The 20,195-nt window shown below is 44.3% G+C and overlaps 1 protein-coding gene across 1 annotated transcript; it reads right to left on the bottom strand.

Annotated features, from left to right (window-relative positions):
- Positions 1-14,144: 14,144 nt before the first annotated feature.
- Positions 14,145-15,315, bottom strand: LOC124225721 (actin, cytoplasmic 1-like). Its single transcript, XM_046638355.1, has one exon. It carries the CDS (start codon positions 15,302-15,304, stop codon positions 14,177-14,179), a length of 1,128 nt encoding a protein of 375 aa, XP_046494311.1. The 5' UTR covers positions 15,305-15,315; the 3' UTR covers positions 14,145-14,176.
- Positions 15,316-20,195: the final 4,880 nt, after the last annotated feature.

The raw sequence follows: 20,195 nt of genomic DNA, 5'->3' as shown, positions 1-20,195 counted from the left end.
CATCTGAGAAACTAAATTTTGAACAACTTTTATACTTCAATCATCTGAACGATCTTTCGAATCAGCAGCCTGCTTTCCTGTGTAGATAAGAATCATTTGTAATTAGCACATCAATTATTTCTATGTAAATGACTATTTCTAAAGTAATAATGAATGGTTCATTAACTGAAATCGTCTCCTCACAAATTTGTTCGAACCACCCTGTTACTTTTTTTCTTTTAATAGCACTTATAAAAGTAAATTTCAGCTTAGGCTACTGATGAATTGTCATAAATTGTAAGTGAGTGAGGTCCAAATTAATGAGGCTTTACTATAAATTCATCCAGGGGCATAGTAGACTGACTGTCCCCAGAGAGAGCAGATGTGCGGTTGACAGGCGGGCCTCTGAGAGATTGTATTTATTGAGAGTTTACATGTGCCAGGCACTTAGCTGAGTGCTCTACATGCATGATCTCATTTAATGCTCCCAACAACACAATGATTTAGGAGATGCTACCCATTTCAGACGATAGCACAAGGCTCAAAATGGTTTGATAATCCAACCAAGACACACTTGTAAGAAGTAGCCAAGCGGGGATTTAAGCTCAGATCTGCCTCGTGGCAAAGTTCCTGCTCTTCACCACAGGGCACGGGGCATGTCTCGGGGCACCAGCGCTGCCCTGGGGCCTTCCCTGCCTACGTTGGCAACGCTTTCTGCTCTCTCTGCCTTCACCCACTTCTCGGCAGCCTTCCCAGACACCTCGTCCATCCTTCAGCCTTTTGGGTCTTAGTCCCCTGGGGCTCATTCAAGCCCGTTGCCAAAATGGAAACTCTAAATCAGCCGGGGTTATTGGCTGTCGAAGGCCATGGAAAGTGTTATGCCTTTTGTGAAAATGGCAGTTAAGGTTCTAAATAACAGCAATGGAGGATATTGGAGACGGTTTGAAAAGGGGTTTTGTTGGCTGATTTATAACCAACTTTTGAAATGAAATTTAATAAATCTAAGAAGATATATGAGCCTTCCAGGGCTTGTTATATGAATTGTTTGTAACTGATTTTTTTTCCCAGAGAGCCTCATATCAATTTCTTTTATATATTTCATGTATTCTTGGAAAATGAGCTCCAGGAATCAGAGTTCCTCCCTACCCTCCTTTGTCTCTGGTTTCTGGACGAATGTAGATCATTTCATGCGAGGCAGGATTTCCTCTTGTAGAAGGAGAGGGACATCATGGGGCTCAGGATCATTGGACTCTGGTCCACCTATCTTCCCTGCCTTAACGTGTGCCTCTGGGCATGTTGCATACTTCTTTGAAACATAACCATAGTCTGCTGCTCTCTCCCCCACCCCACCCAACTCCAACCCTCATCAACACCTCCAGAAGTGGAGAGGATGAACCTCTGGCTCCACATAACCAATAACCTCTCACAGAATCTGCTCAAATTCATCACTCTACAGATGTTTATTGAGCGACTGCTAAGTACCAGGCACTATCGTAGATGCTGGGAATATAGCGGTGAACAAGATGATCAAGGGTCCTGCCCTCACAAAGCTTTTGCTACAGTAGGGAATTAAACAAACACATAAATAAATTAGTAAGATAATTTCAATTAGCGAGAGATACCGTGAAGAAACAAGAGAAGAGTATAGAGTGATGGGATCAGTGGGTGAGCGTGATTTTGTATGAGTCGTCAGGAAAAGTCTCTCTAACTTTCTGTTGGAAGAACCCATGAGACATAAGAGATAGCTACTGCAGAGGTCCTGAGGTAGAAATCAGGTTGGCATCTAAAGAAGGCCATTGTGGCTAGAATAGAGTAAAAGGTGGTCCATTTTATGTAAAGTCTTGTATGCTACCAGGAAGATTTTGAATTTCATTCTACATGCAGTGAGTATTTTAGATCCTCTTTTAAAAGAGTGCCTCAGCTGCCTGGTGAAGAATGGAGGGTGAAAGAGGCTGTTGTGATTTAGGTAAGAAGTGACAGTGGCTGGGATTAGGGCAAATGGGAGCCATGGTCGGAACTGGTCAGATTAAGGAAATGTTTTGGAGTTGTTGCTTATAGGTCTTACTGATGGATGAGGTGTGTGGAGGGGAGTGAGGAAAAGAGAACAATCAACTGTGATTCTCCATGAAAATACTTATGTATACACCAGACAGACAGACACAAAATCCCCCAAATGCTACGGAAAACTAAGACCTACACCAAATCTCAACAAACTCCGGGTAATTCTCTCCTTTCCCTTCCTAACCACACTCAGAGTTTTGTTTGGGCTCTCAATTCCTCCCCAAGCCAACTTCATCTTCACCTCCAGGGCACAGTGATTCTGTACCCCTGTCCCAGTGATTGTTCTGAGAGACCTAAGCCAGTGCATGCATGTCCTTGGTCACAGTGATCAGTTCAAAGGTGGCCAATCAGAGTGACGCATAGGATTTTTTTTTTCAATAATTGTAGGAGGTGATGCTCTTTCTTCATGTGGATGTACGAGATGAGGTGTGCAGTTCTGGTTGCTTCTGGCAACCATCTTGGAAAGCCAGCCTGATGAAGAATTTGACATGTGGAGGAGGGCAGAACAAGAAAAGCACTGAGACCCACGAGTGAGCTCTGTTCAAAACGTCCTGAGCTTCTTTGTTACAGTGCAAGTTGGCTTTGTAGTATTTGCAACCTGAAGCATTTCAAGTGAGACAAGCTGCTTGCTGTTTTCATTGGACAGTAGAGACACAATCTCCTTGAAGTAGGACCAGAAAGCCACAGGGAGAGAGCAAGTTTGGATGAGAAGATTAAATAAGGCTATGTGCCAAAAAGAAAACAGGCTGAATTAAGGGAAGATTCCAAAGATACTAGAATTGGAATAGAAAAATTAAAATCCCATTCAAAACAATGAAGAGTAGATCTGACTTTGTGGAAAATTAAAACAGCAATACTTATAATTTTTTTTGAAACTCTTCTCTATTGCAGAGAAAGCTTAAAGAGAATAGCATAGATGTGGAAGACAGAACGAAACTCTCCAGGTATCTTCAAGGTACAATCAACATTAAGTGGAACAGAAGCAATAAACGAGGCAGAATTGAAGAAAACTTTCTATAAATGAAGAAACATTTGAATATGCAGATCACAAGGGCTCACTCTGTTTCAGGCAATGATAATGGAAGTGCACCATGCCACTGCCATAAGCAGACCAGCAGGAAAACAGAACAACACAAACCACCACCACCATCGACAGCAATGAACAGGCTGCTGCCAAGAGACAAAAGTCCTGTTGACCTTTAACTTCTTCTTGGCAACACTAAATACTAAAACCAACAAGGAAATTTCTATTTGGACTTCTAGGTGGAAAATGTTGCTGTCTCAAGAGTTATTTGCTGGCCTGTTGTTGTCTATGTTCTCAGATATTAAAGGTCTTGAAAATTACACAAAATATGGGCACTAATAATGTTAAGTGCTTTATATAGAATTTCAATATCATATAGAGTTAATTTGAATCTTGAAAGATATAATCCACATAAAGCATTTAGAAGAATGTGTTTTGCACATCTATCAACTCTAAAAATGCTAGTTATTATTAACAATATTAATAATATTCTTCATTGGAAAAACTACTTGAGGATGTTGATTAAGGTGGAACAAAAATGTAAATTCAGGAATAAGGAATTCATTATACAAAAGAAACTTATAAGCTTCAAAACTATTTAAAAAGCTATATCCTAAATAACTCAAATCCATAGGAAAAATTAAAATTATTGACTTTTATAATTATTTCAGAATAACATATATAAACATTGCAATTTTTCAAGAAGTCTTGATCAATGGATTGTTTTCTCAGAAATGAAGTTTCTCCAGCTGAGTAGTTTTACCAATGAATACTTTCAACTTTCAAGAAACATATAATCTTTGCACTATATAAACTGACCCAGAACATCAAAATAAATCAATAGTTCCACCAAATTCAGTTTACGAGGCTATTGAGAGACAACTGTCACAGTGTGTGTGGCAGTGTCTTTAGGCCTTATGGATAGAAATTGAATTGCTGGACCAAATTTTTGTCAAGTTTTCTGCCAACCACCAACTTTATCTCTTCAAAACAAAATAGCTATGAATGACTACATATTTGATAATGATTTTTCTTTTCTTCTCTTTTTATTTCTAGCTAATTGCTTTAGAATACCTGTAACTTTTCAAATCCGTCCAATAGAAACTCAGATCCAGGTTCACATCAATTTTAAATAAGTTGGGGTCTTCAGAGGGCATTACCAATCTTGACACATCGACGAATGGATCACACACATGAGATAGGATAGCATGTGCTGTATCTTGTGGGAGGCAGTGCATGGTGTGGGAAGGACACTAAAGAAGCTGCTGGAATATTCATGCTTGAAAATCATTGCTAACTTTCCTTCTCTGAGTCCAACCTGGCCCCACTTGTTGTCCAACTTTCATGCCATGGTGAATGCTTTATCAATAAAATTTCCTAAGACTCATATAAATAGTTCTCCCTATTGTTCTATTTTAAAGCAACAGGTCAAGGGCTAATCCTACTAGAAGAGTGGATCCTGGTTGTCATAACAGCCTAACGGTGGTGGAGGGAGTAATAGATGCTGACTTCTGGAGGATGACCCTGTAACTGGGGGGCTACAGCTGTGTTATATTCAAATCTACTAAATGAGTTATTCCTACTTCCTTTCTCGAGCACAATAAACTACAGTCATTGAGATAGCCTAAATATCAGTTTTGAAACCTGAAAGAGCCTAACAAATGTTGAAGATTACTCCAATGATTGAAAATTCTCCAAGTTCAATGCCTTGTCCTATAAAAAGTTTTCATCAATAGCAATAGAATTTCTATTGGAAACAGATGTTCTTGTGGTCTCTTCAATATAGAGTGTTAACATTTTAAATGTTATGCCATGTTAAACAGGCTAAACCGGGCATTTTGTTTTTGTTGGCATTTTTTTCTTTTAAAATGTTGAAAAATTTTTAATGTCCAGAAAATAAAACTAACATTGGTGTACCCACCATGCACAATTTTTAAATGTTAACATTTTGTATTTTTTGCTTTAAATTTTTAAAAATAAAATAAATAGAACAATACAGATAAAACTAAAGTTTCCTTTTTCTCATTTCCCTTCCATTCCTCATCCTCCCTTTCAGAGAAAACACCTACAGTAAATTTTCTCTGTATGCTTCCAGTCCTTGTTTTTATACATTTTCTACTCAAAATATATCTACAAAAAATAAATGTAGTATTGCTTTGAGCTTTTAAGATCTGTATAAATCTTTATATTGTATGTATCTATTTATGCTTTTTAGATGGTTTCATGTCAATACACATGGATCTATCTCATTCTTTTAACTATTGTATTCTGTTGAGTGTGACTATACTACAATTTATCCATTCCTCTACAGATGAACATTGGGTTTTTTCCCCCTAACTTTTTACTATTACAAGCAACGCTGCAGTGACATTCTTGTATGTGTGTGTGAAAGTGTCTTTAGGGTTTATGGGTAGAAAAATCAATTGCTGGACTATAGAGTCTGTACTTTTCAGCTTTACTAGATATTGTCAAATTGTTCTCTAAGGTGGTTGCATCAATAAACACTATCAGCAGCAGCAGCAATCTCAAGAGTTCTTCCTTCCTCTGTCTCCTCTGCATCTCTGTCTCTGATGGCTCCTGTTGACTTGGGGCTTCTACTCACGTGGACTCTGACTATACCACCTTCTCTCTTCCTTCATCTTAGTTTAAATGCCACTCTTTTGGAAAATCCTGACTGATGAGGTCCGCCTATACTTCTTAATAACTCTTACCACAATTGTAATTCATAAATCATTACATATTTATTTAGTATGTCTCCCCATTACACCATAAGCTTTATGAGAGTAGGAACTTTTCTGCCTTATTTATTTCTCTACTCCCAACACTGGTCATGTGGTTGATAAGTAGTTATTAAAGAAATGAGTGCATTCAAATCACCCAAGAAAGACTCCACTGCCTTGCCCAGGCATCTGTCAATGCGGGGTGCCTCTGCTGGGCAGAGAGTATAGAGTGGTGATTAAGAACAGGAGTTTGAGAGCCAAAGACACTTGGGTTTGAGTCATGACTCAGCAGCCAATTAAATGTCTATGACATTGGGAGAGTTATTAAAACTTTCTGAATCACAGTTTCATTCTTGATAAAAAGGGAGCTGGTAATATTACTTGCTTTGCAGGATTGTTATGAGAATTAACTGACATAGAAAATATAAAGCACTTAACATAGTACCAAATACATACTACATACAAAAAATATTAGCTGTAAGGATATGAATAGGCAATTTACAGAGAAAAAAACTCTAAAGATTAATAAGCATACCAAGAGATGCTAAAGTCAATTAGTGATCAAAGAAATGCAAACTAAACAATGACATATTACTTTATATCTGTTAGACTGGTGAAATTAGGAAAATGTCAAGCGTTGGTGGGAAGGTGAGGCTATCAACATCTTTGTGTATGGCTGGAGGGCTGTAGAGAGGCGCAGCCATTCTGAAGAGCAGTCTGGACATACTCAGGCAAATTACATACAAGCAAATTCTATGTCCAGCACTTGCGGAATATATCAGCAATAGATTCTTACACAGATCCATAAGATGACAAGTAAAGATCTCCATTGCAACGCTATTTGTGGTGGGAGAGTTGAAGGCAATCTAGGTGTCCACTGCCGGGAGTGTGGGCAGGTATGAGGGGGTGGGTGGACATCATAGAGTGCCATGCAGTGTTTAAAAGCAGCAAGCTGGATATATTCATGGATAGACCCTAAAAACAGTGCTAAGTGAGAAAAAGAAAAAGAAGATGATATATAATGCAATACACATTTTACATGACACAAAGGACAAAAAATACTTAATAAACACAATTCTCTTGCTGCCTGTGAGGTTGGAACTGGAATGGGAGTAAGGAATTGGAATTAAAGGACATAAATTTTGAAAAATATATCACACTAGAGGGGTCCTGCACTGATGACAGTGCAATGATGATACACTGAAGACTGTGATGAACTCACCTGTCTACACCTGAATTATAAAAGAAAATTAACAAGGAAATAGCTGGCAGGATCATGTGATAAAAGCAAGACGACCTATTTGGAATATGTTTCACTTCTGACAACACAGAGTGAGGAGGTCCACAGAGCTGTTCCCCATAAAACTGGTGAAAATTATTTTAAAAAACAAAAAAACATCTAAAGTCTCTGGAAATGGGCCTGAGGGCATACAGCAAATGAAGGAACATTTATTCAAGAAAATCTGCTAAGACTGTGTAAGAAAAATAAGAGTCTTGGTATTTCAACCAAGATTCACTCCCTCCTCCCCGCCCAGGGAGATGGCAACTCCACTCTGGACTGTGCAGCCAAGATCACAGGGCTCCTTGTCCTGGCTCCCAGTCAGAGGGCTATCTTCTCATTTGGGGCTGGACATCACTGCTCATCCTGCCCCCAGCTACCTGTTGCTGAGGCTGAGTTCTGCCCACATGGTTCTTAGTTCGAAGAATAAAAGGAAGAAGGGACATTCTTGATGCCTCCATTTTCAGGCACTGTCCTAGGTGCTGGAGATAAGCAGGAGGGAGGGGGCAAAGTCCCTGTTTTTGCGCAGCTTACATTTTCAGTGAGGAGAGACATACAATAAACAAAGAAATGAATACATAAAGAATATAACCTCAGTCGGTGACAAATGCTACAAGGAAAAGTAAAACAATGTAAGGGATAGAGAATGATGGAGGGGACTGGGATGCTATTTTGGATAGGATGATCAGGGGAAGCGTCTCTGACAAGGTGCCTTTTGAACAGATACCTAAGTGAAGTGAGGGAGGGAAATGAGAACATCAGGGACAAGAACATTTCAGGCATCGGGGCCACATGTGCAAAGGCTCTACAGCAGGAGCATGTTTGGCAGGTTGGAGGGCCAGCAAGGAGGCTGTGTGGCTAGAGCAGAGTGGGAGATGGGCAGAGTGGTAAGGTCAGAGAGATAGCCGGGGATGGAATAGTTATGGTCTGTGCAGTTGTCCCAACAAGGGATATTGATGGCTTGGAGAAAGGTAGTAGTGATGAAGGTGGGAAAGTAATTAGTTTCTGGCCTCATTCTTAAAGCAGAGTTGACAGGAATTGCTGAAAGTTTGGATGGGGAGTCAACAAGAGTCAAGAATGAAAAAGAGAGAGAGAGAGAAAGAGGAGTCAAGAACGACCTCAAGGATTTTGGGTCCAGGCAGTTAGGTGAATGGAGGAACCATTTATTAGGATGGTCCTGCCTAGGGGAAGAGTACTCAGTGTCCACATGGACATGTCTATCTAAGGCCAGCCTGATTTTTCCTCCTTACATGAGTCCAGTATTTTCAAGAATTTGATTTTAGCTGTGTTAAGTTTGAAATGTTTATTAGTCATTCAGTTGGAGATGTGGCATAGACAGTTGAGTTCAGGAAAGAGGTCAGACCTACAGAAGTGAAAGGAGAATACAAACAGTAATTAAAGCCACAGAACTGGACGAGATTAGAAGAGATCTGTTGCCTGAGTCCAACAGTATGCAATCACTTAGAAGTCGGGGAAATGGGGAAGAACCAGGAAAGAGATGGAGAAGGAGCAACCCGTGAAGCAGGAAGAAATTAAAAAAGAATAGTGTCCCTAAAACGAAGTGAAGACAACGTCTAAAGATGGAGTTGTTAACTGTGCTGATTGCTGCTGAGATGTCAGGTGACATGAGGACTGAGAAGTGACTGTTGATTTGGGAAAGGGGAGGTTGTGGCCATCTTGACAAGAGAGTTTTCATGTATCATGGAGATGAGAGCCTGGTGGAATGATGTTCAAGAAAGAATGGGAGGAGAGACTTTGAGAACAGACACCCATTAAGCAAGGGGTTTTACTATAAAGCAACAGAGAAAAAAGGCTGAAAAGTGCTATGTCAGTGGAATTTTCTGTTTTGTATTTTTTTAAGTTCGAGAAAAAGCGAGGCCTTTTTTATGTCATTTGGAGTGATCCTTTAAAACATGAAACGTTGATGATGCAAGAGAGAGAAGGCTAACTGGAGGAACAAAATCCTTGAGTAGGCCAGAGAGGTAGGTTCCAGGGCATTAGTGGAGGAACAGAAACAGCTTGGTTCATCCACTGTCAACAAAGGGATGGCGCAGGATGTACCCACAGATACGGGTAGGTTGGTGGATTTGGTGGAGGGCGGATGTGGAAATTGTTTTGATTGTGTCTATTTTCTCAGAGAAATAAGAATCAAGATCATCATCAGTTGAAAGTAAAGGGTAAGAAGGGAGTGTTGGAGGTTTAAGGAGAGAGTGTGTATTGGTTAAGATTTTATTCTTCTATGAGTAACAGACACTCGAAATAACAGTGGCTTAAATATGTTAGAAATTTGGAAGTATGCTCCCCAGCACTAATGTGGGTGCCCTACTCTGTGGAGTTCTTGGGGTTCAAGCTTCTTTCCAGCTTTCCACTCCACCGTTCCTGAGCCATGGCCCTCATCCTCATAGTCTGTGTCACATCCCTGTTCCAAGTAACAGAATGAAGAAGAGAGAAGGGGCAAACTGCTTGGGTGTCTGCAGTCTTTTAACAAAAGTTTCCAAAACTTGCTCATGAAAATTCCACTGGGCAAAATTTGGCCACAGGCCCATACCTAGCTGCAAGGAAAATTGAGAAATGTAGTCTTACTTCTGGGCAGCCATATGTTCAACTAAAGATTCTATTACCAGAGCCATTACAGGTATTAGGGGATGACTATCTGTGCCATGATGTGAAATAGTCATCTTGGAGAGTGGCGTAAGGAATTAAGGAAATGGAGCAAAATTTTTGAGTAGCCATATCTTACTGCTTCCATGCAAGTGAGGAGAGAATTGGGGATTTTCCAGGCGAATTTGACAGAGGAGGAGAGCAAGGGAGTTGAGGGTATATGCAAGGGAGAGATTGTAGTGATGCAATTTGGAATCTAAGCTTGGAAATAAGGAAGGAGAGGACAAGAGATAATGGGAGGATGTTTCAGAGGAAAAATATGAGAAGCCAATGCATAGAAGTTATTGATGAGATTCCAGTAACTTTGGAGTAGAGGTGGTAGAGTGAGTGAGTGGAAGGGTAGTCGCTGGCATTCTGAGAGTGGGAAGGTGGTGCAATTATTGGAGATGACAAAGTCTAGGGCACGAGTGAAATTGCAGAAAAACTCTGCACTTCATTGGAAGACGAGAGTTCAAGGATGTGAAAAGGCTGGGTGTTGGATGAATGACGTATGTGGATGATGATGTGACTAAGAACAATGACAGCCACAGCAAAGGAATCATTCCAGTGAAGTGACAGGATGGTCGACAGGTAAATGAACAGGGGACAGACAGATACCATGTATTTCAAAGGAGTTAGAGATGTAGAGGAAGGATGGAGGCATGGTGGCCTGGGAGAGCAAGAAGAACTCTTTCCACACTCCAGACTGTGGTAGGTGGGTTGTGGAAGCATCAGCAGCCACCATTTGGGGACATTCCTGGGAAGCAGTCCAAGGATGAGCCAGAATGCAATGAAGAGGGATATGATAGAGCTTTCAGAGAAGAGCTCAAGCATCCTCTGTAGGAGTTTTCCAAAGATAATGAGTTCCGGAGCGTACGTGGAAGGGTCTTGTGGGTATGGAGAGGTGGGAGACTGAGCAGCATCTGGATTGGGATGTTTTCATGTGGGGATATGAGCAGGTTGGGAAGGCAGGTGAACAGGGTTATGGGGCCTGATGAGATTCGTTCTGAAAGTCTTTAGGGGAAGATGTATTATCAGTTTGTTCTACATGTGGCCCCCTTTGGGGATAGGTCTGCCAGGCAATGTCATCATGACAGGGGTGGGGTGTCTTACCAGGGACAGATGGAAGTTTAGGGGCTTCCCTTAAATCTTCTGAGGCCACGTCACAGCCGTGGGAGGGCTGTCCAGCCATGAGCAGGCTTAGCTTCGGTGGCCTGGAGCTCGGGAGGTGCTCCTGATCGAGTTCAGGGGGTGGTCTTGCAGCAGGGGAGGTCCAGCCAGGACAATCCTCCTTGGAATTATCTCAATAGATGCTGCATGAAGCACAGTTGACAAAATGCAATGCCTAGTCCTGATTTAAATTCAGAAGAGTGGGGCACTTCCTTCCCTAACATCACACTTAAAAATTAAACAAGCATTCTTGTTAAAGTCAGGAGTAAGAAACGGATGCCCACTATCCCCACAATTATTCAACATTATTTTGGAGACAATGATGTACAGATTGGAAAAAAGCACACATATTGAAAAGGGAGTTGCAAAATAACGATTTTTAGATAGGACTGTAAATCTGGGAAAACTAAGAGAAGCACTTAAACAGCCATTAACAACTAAAGAAGAATTTAGCAAAATGGCTCGTTAAAAAAATTCAGACTATAAACATCAATAGTTGTCTTTTATATGAACAATGACCAGTTAGAAAATGTAACGGAAGAAAAACTTTCATTCATAATAACAACAAAGAAGAGAAAATATCCATAAATAAACATGGCAAGAGATGTGTAGGGCCTGTATGAAAACAACCCCGAAACTCTAATGAGATTTATTAAACAAAAGTTGAATAAGTAAAAAGATATACTGATTTTTCATAAAATGATTAAACTTTATAATTACACCAATCTTCCCATATTTAACTCTATATTCATTATGATCCCAATCAAAACGCAAACAGGATTTCTAGGAGGAATTTGACAAAATAGTGCTAAACTTCCTGTAGAAAAGAAGCCATGTGAAATAGCCAAGAAAAGTGTGAGGAAGTTTGTGAGATATTATTATACTGTCAGGAATTAAAATGTATTATGAAACTGAAGTAGTCTAAATATTTTGGGGCTAGAGTAGGAATAGAAAAACTGAGTCCAGAAATAAACCCCCCAAAAGTAGGGGAATTTAGAAGATGCTCAAGGTGGCATTTCAATTCAGTAGTGGTGGATTATTAAAAAAATAGGGTTGGGGGGCCGGCCCCGTGGTTGAGTGGTTGTTTGCACTCTCTGCTTTGGGGCGCAGGGTTTCACCTGTTCAGATCCTGGGCGCGGGCATGTCACCGCTCATCAAGCCATGTTGAGGCAGCATCCCACATGCCACAATTAGAAGGACTCACAACTGAAAATATACAACTATGTACCAGAGGGCTTTAGGGAGAAAAAGGAAAAATAAAATCTTTAAAAAAAAAAAAATAGAGTCGGGGCCACTGGCTAGTAATTGGGGGCAAAAGCCCAGAGCTCTAGCTCCTGTCTAGCTATGCAGCTACAGACTGGTGGCCTGACTCAGTGCTGTTTATCCTGAAAAGTTCACAGTAAAAAAGTTGGATTCATTTCTGACCTTTCAACACCGGGAGATGTTATATTAACATCCGAATTTTAAACAGGGTGCTCAGGAAGTCCTCCGTGCGAAGGTGATGTTTGAGCTGATGGGCTGGGGAGAGGAAGTCAGAAGCGCAGAGAACTTGAGATGGGCACAGAGCTGATGGTTCCAGGAAGAGAAAGACGGTCGATGTGGCTGGAGCTCAGTGAGTGGGCACAAGAGGGACGTGAGAGCCTCTAGATCTCAGAGGCAGGGGCAAGCAGATCGCGGAGGAGCCGCAGGAGCATTTGGATTTTATTCCTAAGTGTGAAGAGAAAACATAGGTGGACTTTAAACTGTGGTGGTGGGATGATATGATCTGATTTGTATTTTTGAAAAGATCACTGTAAATTTAGATGGTAGATTTTGTATTGTGCAAATATATTTTATCATAATTTAAAAAAATGCCAATTAAAAAATAATCACTGTTCTGTTACATGAACAAGTGGCTTGAGTGGAATTGTCACTACTCTTTAAAGGGACCTGTTTTCACAGTGTAGTTCATCACCATGACCTCAACCCCACCCAGTCATTTCTATTCACATATGCAACCTTCCTGGCCGGTGTATGCAATCTGCCTGTACACTTGTTTTTGCAAACTTTGTCTGATGACAAAGTCAATTCCAGAAGGATAAAAGATTCAAACATAAAAATTACAAACAGAAGGGGCTGGCCTGGTGGTGTAGTGGTTAAGTTCACACGCTCTGCTCCAGCGGCCCAGGGTTTGCAGGTTCGGATCCCGAGTGTGGACCTATGCACCGCTTATCAAGCCATGCTGTGATGGCATCCTACACATAAAATAGAGGAAGATTGGCACAGTCGTTATCTCAGGGCCAATCTTCTTCCAGCACATAGGGGAAGATTGGCAATGGATGTTAGCTCAGGGCAATCTTCCTCACCTCCCACCCTCCAAAAAGGGTAAAACCAGAAGAAAACAAGAGTGAATGTTTTACCCTGGAAGTGAGAAAGGTCTTTCTAAGTATAACAATGTTCTAACAACAGAAAGCATTGCCTGGTACAACTATAATGCTGTAGAAACCCTGTAAGGAGAGAATAAAGGAAAAACCAAAGAGGTTTAACAGAGGACATGGGGCTGCACCTGAGGTTTCAATAAGACCAAAAATGCCTCATAGGTATTGTTTATTGAGTATGCACAGTCTGCCAGGCATTGTGAAAAGCACTTTATACATAATACCTTGTTTAGTCTCACAATGGCACACTCACACCAAAAAGTCTTATTCTACTTTTTTTTTTTTTCTTTAAGGTGTGCACTTTATTGAACTGGTCTCAAGTCAGTGTACAGGTAAGCCCTCGCTGCCTCCACGCCTCAGCTCTCCCAGGGAGATCAAAAGCCTTCATACATTTCAAGTTGGGGGATAAAAAGGGGGGCCGTAATGGCTGACCATTCAAAATAAAACAAAACAAAAAAACAAGTATTAAGGCAAAGATTAAAAAAAATTTGGATTACATAATTTACACAAAAGCATTGCTGTCACCCTGCCCTGTGTGGACTTGGGCGAGGACTGGCCCTTCTCCTTCGGGAGACGTGGGGCGGCTTTTGGGAAGGCAAGGGACTTCCTGTAACAATGCATCTCACGATATTTGGAATGACTATTAAAAAAAGAACAATGTACAATCAAAGTCCTTGGCCACATTGTAGAACTTTGGGGATGCTCGCTCCAATGGACGGCTGTTACCTTCACCGTTCCAGTTTTTAAATCTTGAGTCAAGCGCCAAAAATAAATAAATAAATAAATAAAACAAACAAAAAAACCAAATAAAGCCATGCCAATCTCATCTTGTTTTATGCGCAAGTTAGGTTTCGTCAAGAAAGGGTGGATCGCACTAACAGTCCGCCTAGAAGCATTTGCGGTGGACGATGGAGGGGCCAGACTCGTCGTACTCCTGCTTGCTGATCCACATCTGCTGGAAGGTGGACAATGAGGCCAGAATGGAGCCGCCGATCCATACGGAGTACTTGCGCTCAGGGGCCACGATGATCTTGATCTTCATGGTGCTGGGAGCCAGGGTGGTGATCTCCTTCTGCATCCTGTCGGCGATGCCTGGGTACATGGTGGTCCCACCCGACAGCACTGTGTTGGCGTACAGGTCCTTACGGATGTCGACGTCACACTTCATGATGGAGTTGAAGGTAGTTTCGTGGATGCCACTGGATTCCATGCCCAGGAAGGAGGGCTGGAAGAGGGCCTCGGGGGCCCGGAACCGCTTGTTGCCAATGGTGATGACCTGGCCGTGGGGCAGCTCGTAGCTCTTCTCCAGGGAAGAGCTGGAGGCCGCGGTGGCCATCTCCTGCTCGAAGTCCAGGGCGACATAGCAGAGCTTCTCCTTGATGTCACGCACGATTTCCCGCTTGGCCGTGGTGGTGAAGCTGTAGCCACGCTCCGTGAGGATCTTAATGAGGTAGACCGTCAGGTCACGGCCAGCCAGGTCCAGACGCAGGATGGCGTGGGTGAGGGCGTACCCCTCGTAGATGGGCACAGTGTGGGTGACCCCGTCACTGGAGTCCATCACGATGTCGGTGGTGCGTCCAGAGGTGTACAGGGACAGCATGGCCTGGATGGCCACGTACAAGGCCGGGGTGTTGAAGGTCTCGAACATGATCTGGGTCATCTTCTCGCGGTTGGCCTTGGGGTTCAGGGGGGCCTTGGTCAGCAGCACGGGGTGCTCCTCGGGGGCCACGCGCAGCTCGTTGTAGAAGGTGTGGTGCCAGATCTTCTCCATGTCGTCCCAGTTGGTGACGATGCCCTGCTCGATGGGGTACTTGAGGGTCAGGATGCCCCTCTTGCTCTGGGCCTCGTCGCCCACGTATGAGTCCTTCTGGCCCATGCTCACCATCACGCCCTGGTGCCCGGGGCGCCCCACGATGGAGGGGAAGACGGCGTGAGGGGCGTCGTCGCCCGCGAAGCCGGCCTTGCACATGCTGGAGCCGTTGTCGACCACGAGCGCGGCCATGTCGTCATCCATGGCTAGCTGCGGGCAGTATAGACCGGCGGTGGCGGCGCAGCAGCAAGGGCGAGGGGCTTCTGCTCGCCGGGCGGACGTGGTGTCGGCGGTCTTATTCTACTTTTTTTTAAAGATAAAGAAACTGGAGCTCAGAGTAGTGAAGTTACTTGTCCAAAGTAACACAGCCAGTAAAAGGAAGAATTGGAATTGGAGCACAGGTCTTTAGCTGGATCTTCTGTTTCCTCACCAAGATCCTCTCTTCATCCTGCTTTGTGCCCTGGAGAATCAGACTCAGGAGTTTCATCCGTGACCTCCCCTGCCCTTGGCTTCCTGTAGGGTTTTGCCACTGGGAGGCTCTGGTGGATGACTGGTGGAGAGTGAGGTCAGGGTATTTATCTCCACTCCTCCCTTCCCACTGGGTTGCCAGGTTGGCTGTGTGCCTCTCCTGGAAGCCACAGCACCGGTGGGCTCATTCCCTTTTCACATCTTCCCTCTCCGGTTTCCCTTCTCTTTCCCCTCTGGCCTGGCAGTGGTAGTAACGCTGCTGCCGCTGGCCCTGCTCTTCACCATCTCTGGTTTCCCTCGGGCTGCCCACACTTTGTAAACAGTCCTATATTGAATTCCCCAGCGATTACGTACCTTGTTTCGGTGTCCTGACTGATCTGAATCTGACACTAAGGCCTAGGCTCTTTCTTAGCAGGGGTCACACATGAGCATAGGGATGAGAATGAGTCAGAGGCCCTGAAGGGTCTGATAGAGGGGGTGGGGGGAGTAGGGTAACTAGCAGGAGAAAGAGTTGTAAAGATATTCTGGGATCAGACGAAGAGAGAGTCAGTCGCAAGGTTGAGAAGGTCCAAGATTTTCCCAGCTTTCAAATGGCCAAAACCAGCTATTCATTGGCAAGTGTGGCAGATTCCCCAGGGCCCTGCTGAACTGGTGGGATGAACTCTGTGTGTGTGCTTTGGGGGGGGGTGGGGGGGGGGACAGAGGGCTTGGCTGGGATTGGAGAGGATGGGAGCAGAAAATGTTTCTAACAACTCCGGTTTGACACACACCCTTTTTCTTCTGGCGCATTCTCTGGGCAACTCAGCAAGGTCTTCAGCACCCCCGCCCCCAGGCCTCTGCAACCTTTTCTGCCTGGCTGTGGCATTCCAGAAAACCTCAGCCAAGATTGATGGCTTCATAACCTGCCCGGAGTCCTTGTGCTACTGCTGCGCGTCATGAATCATCAATGCCACATCACCCCACTCCCACCAAAGAGGACCCGAAGGACACTCCTGAGCGTGGGCGGGCGCTGGAGCTGCTCCTGCTCTCCGGACACTGGAGCTGTGGCCACAAGGAAGGGGGATGAGGTGCTGCGGGTAGGCAGAACTGCTTTCTGGATGAGAGGACCCTACAGCTTTGAATCAGACAGCCCCAGCAAGGTCTCATGGAAACACTTAAATCGGCCTGTCTTCTCGACACGTCTCTGGTATTAACAGTTACTGCAATCACAGCAACAACAGTCATCGGCGGTGATTTCAATGTATTGAATCAGGTGCTTATGATGACGGGCTTTATATACATTTTCTAGTTGAATCTTCTTGGCACAAGCTCAGTCTTCTATCCCCATTTTACAGTTGGAGAAACTGAAGCACAGTGAGTGGTAAACCAGAGATTCAAACGAGGCTTTGATTTCAAAGCCGGAGCTCTTTCTATGATGCCTTTGTAGCCGCGAAAGTGAACATCAAATTGTAGAGCGATCTCTCCAGCATCTTTTTTACAATGGCTTCCCTTGGCCCCTCTGATGCCAAGGGGGCTCCCCGGCCTGGGGGAGGACTTGATTAGGCTCTGTATGAGTTTCCTAGGGCTGCTGTAACAAAGTACCACAAACTGAGTGGCTTGAACAACAGGAATTCCTTGGCTCACAGTTCTGGAGGCTAAAAGTCGGAGATCAATGTGTCAGCGGGGCCCGGCTCCCTCTGAAGGCACTGGGAAAGCATCTGACCTGGGTGTCTCTCTCAGATTCTTGTGGCTCCTCGGCTTGTGGCAGGATAACTCCAGTCTTCATAGGGCCCTCCCCTTGGGTGCATGTCTCTGTCCAAATTTCCTATAAGAACATTTTTCCTTTAATAAGAACCCTGGTCATATTGGATTAAGGCACACCCTGATGACCTCACATACTTGGTAATCTGCAAAGACTTTATTTCCAAATACAGTCATCTTGACAGGTACGAGGGGTTAGCACTTCAAGATCCTTTGGGGACACATATCAACCCGTAACAGGTTCCCTTACATATGCCTGGGCTGCCCTGCCTGCCGTGCTGGGTGGGCTTCATGCCAAGGTGCTCAGGCATTTTGTTAGGTCTCTAGCCACGAACACCCCAAGAGGAGGAGAGGAACAGGGGCATGTGTGCGGAGCAGGAGAGGAGGCCTTCTTTTGGGGCTTGGGGCAGAGAAGGAGAAAAAGGGAGGAAAAGCAGCAAATCCATCTGCCCTTTGCTACCCTTGAGGAGAGTTAGTGCCGTAAGAGGCTTTGGGGCCTCACTAACTCCTCAGCATCTCCGTTTTATGAAATGAGGGTTTGCAGCAGCAGCCCATCGAAGCACATAGATTACTATTAGCGATAGCACAGCACAAGCACTGTACCTATTGTCCCGGCTCACCGAATACCAGACAGCCCTCCCGTGGGGGCATCTCTCAGCAAAGAGGGCCCGGCTCCACCGGCAGGCTCAGTATCTTTCCCTTCCTGAGAGCCCCGGCCACTCGATTTCCCAGAAGATAGAGATCAACCCCAGCGCACCAGAGAGGAAACTGATCAGTGGAGGAAGAGAGGGCCCCGCTTAGAGATTAGCAGATCCAGGGGAAAAAAAAATTAACAGCAGCTAATTCAGTCACACTTAATTTAAAGTCTTCTCAATAAGAGGTTTAATCTAGATTGAATAAAGTAGGATCTGTGCATTCGCCGGTAACTGGAAAACTCTTGATGAAATTTTGCAATAGTTGTTGATCATCCAGTTTTCTTATTTCCTACATCTCTTCAGTCCTGTTGAGGATTATTGCTGGAGTGCCAGAGTCTGTAAAAGGTTTTGCATTTGATAACAACGTTGGATATGACAGGAAGCATCATATTTGAATACAAATGACAGAATCAAGTATGTATACCACCGATTTACTTTACATTCACTAGTCATTCAACAAACATTTAATAATTAACTATTATGTGCCAGGCATTGTGGTGGGCCAGTGTGGGGGTAACAGTTCTGAATACATTATGATTTCTTCCCCTCAAATGCTCTTGGTCTAGAAAACAGACAGTATTGTACAAGATGAAGCCATCACTCAGAGTGATAAGTGCTCCAGCAGATACTTGAGTAATGTGTTTAGGGAAACGCAGAAGGGGAGCGATTAATTCAGGGAGGGGGATGAGGTGCTGGTTGGGAAAGGAGTCACAGAGAAAGTGATATTTGAGCTCTGTTTTGAAGGATGAGTAGAATTTTCCAGGAAGACACAACTTGTTTTTAATTGCCCTCTTACAATGCACGGCCGGCAACGTGGAGTAACGTTTCCAAGGATCCAGGTTGTAAATGGCAGAGCCACACTTGAATGCTAGGTGCCTGACTTCAGAGGCAACTCTCCTGCTAGGATTCCATTCTTACCATTTCCGGCCCCTTTAAGCCTGAGATTTAGGGAACTGGAGACAGAAGCACCCAATGAAGGCTTCGTCCCACAGCAGCTGCGATGCCAAATGCCCAGCAGTGCCAAGAGAGGCTGCGGGCTCAGGCTGCTCTGCAGGCCACAGGCGCCGCCCCAGCAGCCCCTCCAGCATGTGGTGAGGATGAGCAGTCATCCTTTCCCTGCCCAGGCCAGGCTGCATTTCTTCCTCTGACAACTGAACTGATTAGAAGGAAACTTCGACTTGATTAGTGATTATTGTCTCCGTGCAGCCGTGGCTCTGAGCCTGCTCATTTTGGAGAAAGAAGGGATGTTTTGAAAAAACACTAGCAGGCATCTCATTGCCTGAGTGAAATGCAGGCTTGTCTCCGCCCCTCCCCACATCTGGTCTTTCTCTGCTTTGCTTCCAAACTGGTGCCTGCCTTTCCCGGGAGAGGGCTGGGCAGGCAGGGTGGAGCGGACTCCTTCCCTAAACCGTCCCTGCATGCGGAGAGGCCCTGAAACCACTAGCAACTGGAATTCTGCAAACCGCTCCCTGGACCCATCTCCTGAATCCAGAGTCACAGAAGCCAGACCGTAACTCCACTGAGTCTCTGGGCATCATCTATCTGCTCAGGCTGCAGTCAGACTGACCTGGGTTCAACCACCTACCACCCGTGGAGCCTTGGGAATGTTGCTTGACTTCTCAGTGCCTCAGTTTCCTCGTCTGTAAAATGAGAATAGTAATAGTCCCCATCCCGTAAGGTTGTGGAGAGACCCAATGAGATCATGTCAATAATGCTGTATGTTCATTATTATTATTACTGTTGTTGTTAAACAGGGAAATCCTAGCTTGGCCTCTTAGGAACTGTGTGGCCTTGGGCAAACTCTTCACATCTCTGGTCCTCAGTTCCCTCATTGGTAAGAGGGATATTTTACTTCCCTCTTGGGGTTTTCGTGAAGATTAAACCGACAATGAGGGTGAAATATCCTACACAGGCAGGATGTGGAGCAGAGCAGGGACTCCATATGCATTGCATGGATCTGATGTTGCGTTGTGTGGGACACAGTCGCTCAACCCAAACCCAGGTCAAAGGCCCCCAGGACCAGGGTCCTGGAGTGGTAGTTACTGAGGAGGTTTTAAGGGAATGGGTGGTGCGGTCTCTATCCTGGGGATGTTGAACCAAAGGGTCAGAAATCCAACACTTACAGACTCGAGGATTGCTGACCTCTACAAATGACCCAGGCCAAGGCTAGTGCTTAGTGCTGAAGGGACACA

The sequence above is a fragment of the Equus quagga genome, chromosome 14 (genome assembly GCF_021613505.1).
Source record: "Equus quagga isolate Etosha38 chromosome 14, UCLA_HA_Equagga_1.0, whole genome shotgun sequence".
Lineage (NCBI taxonomy): Eukaryota > Metazoa > Chordata > Mammalia > Perissodactyla > Equidae > Equus > Equus quagga.
The sequence above is the reverse complement of the archived record's forward strand: the minus strand, read 5'-3'. Positions and strand labels throughout refer to the sequence as shown.

Bases quoted from the DNA above. Each gene is read 5' to 3' on its own strand.
- LOC124225721 (XM_046638355.1), bottom strand. From the start codon at position 15,304: ATGGATGACGACATGGCCGCGCTCGTGGTCGACAACGGCTCCAGCATG.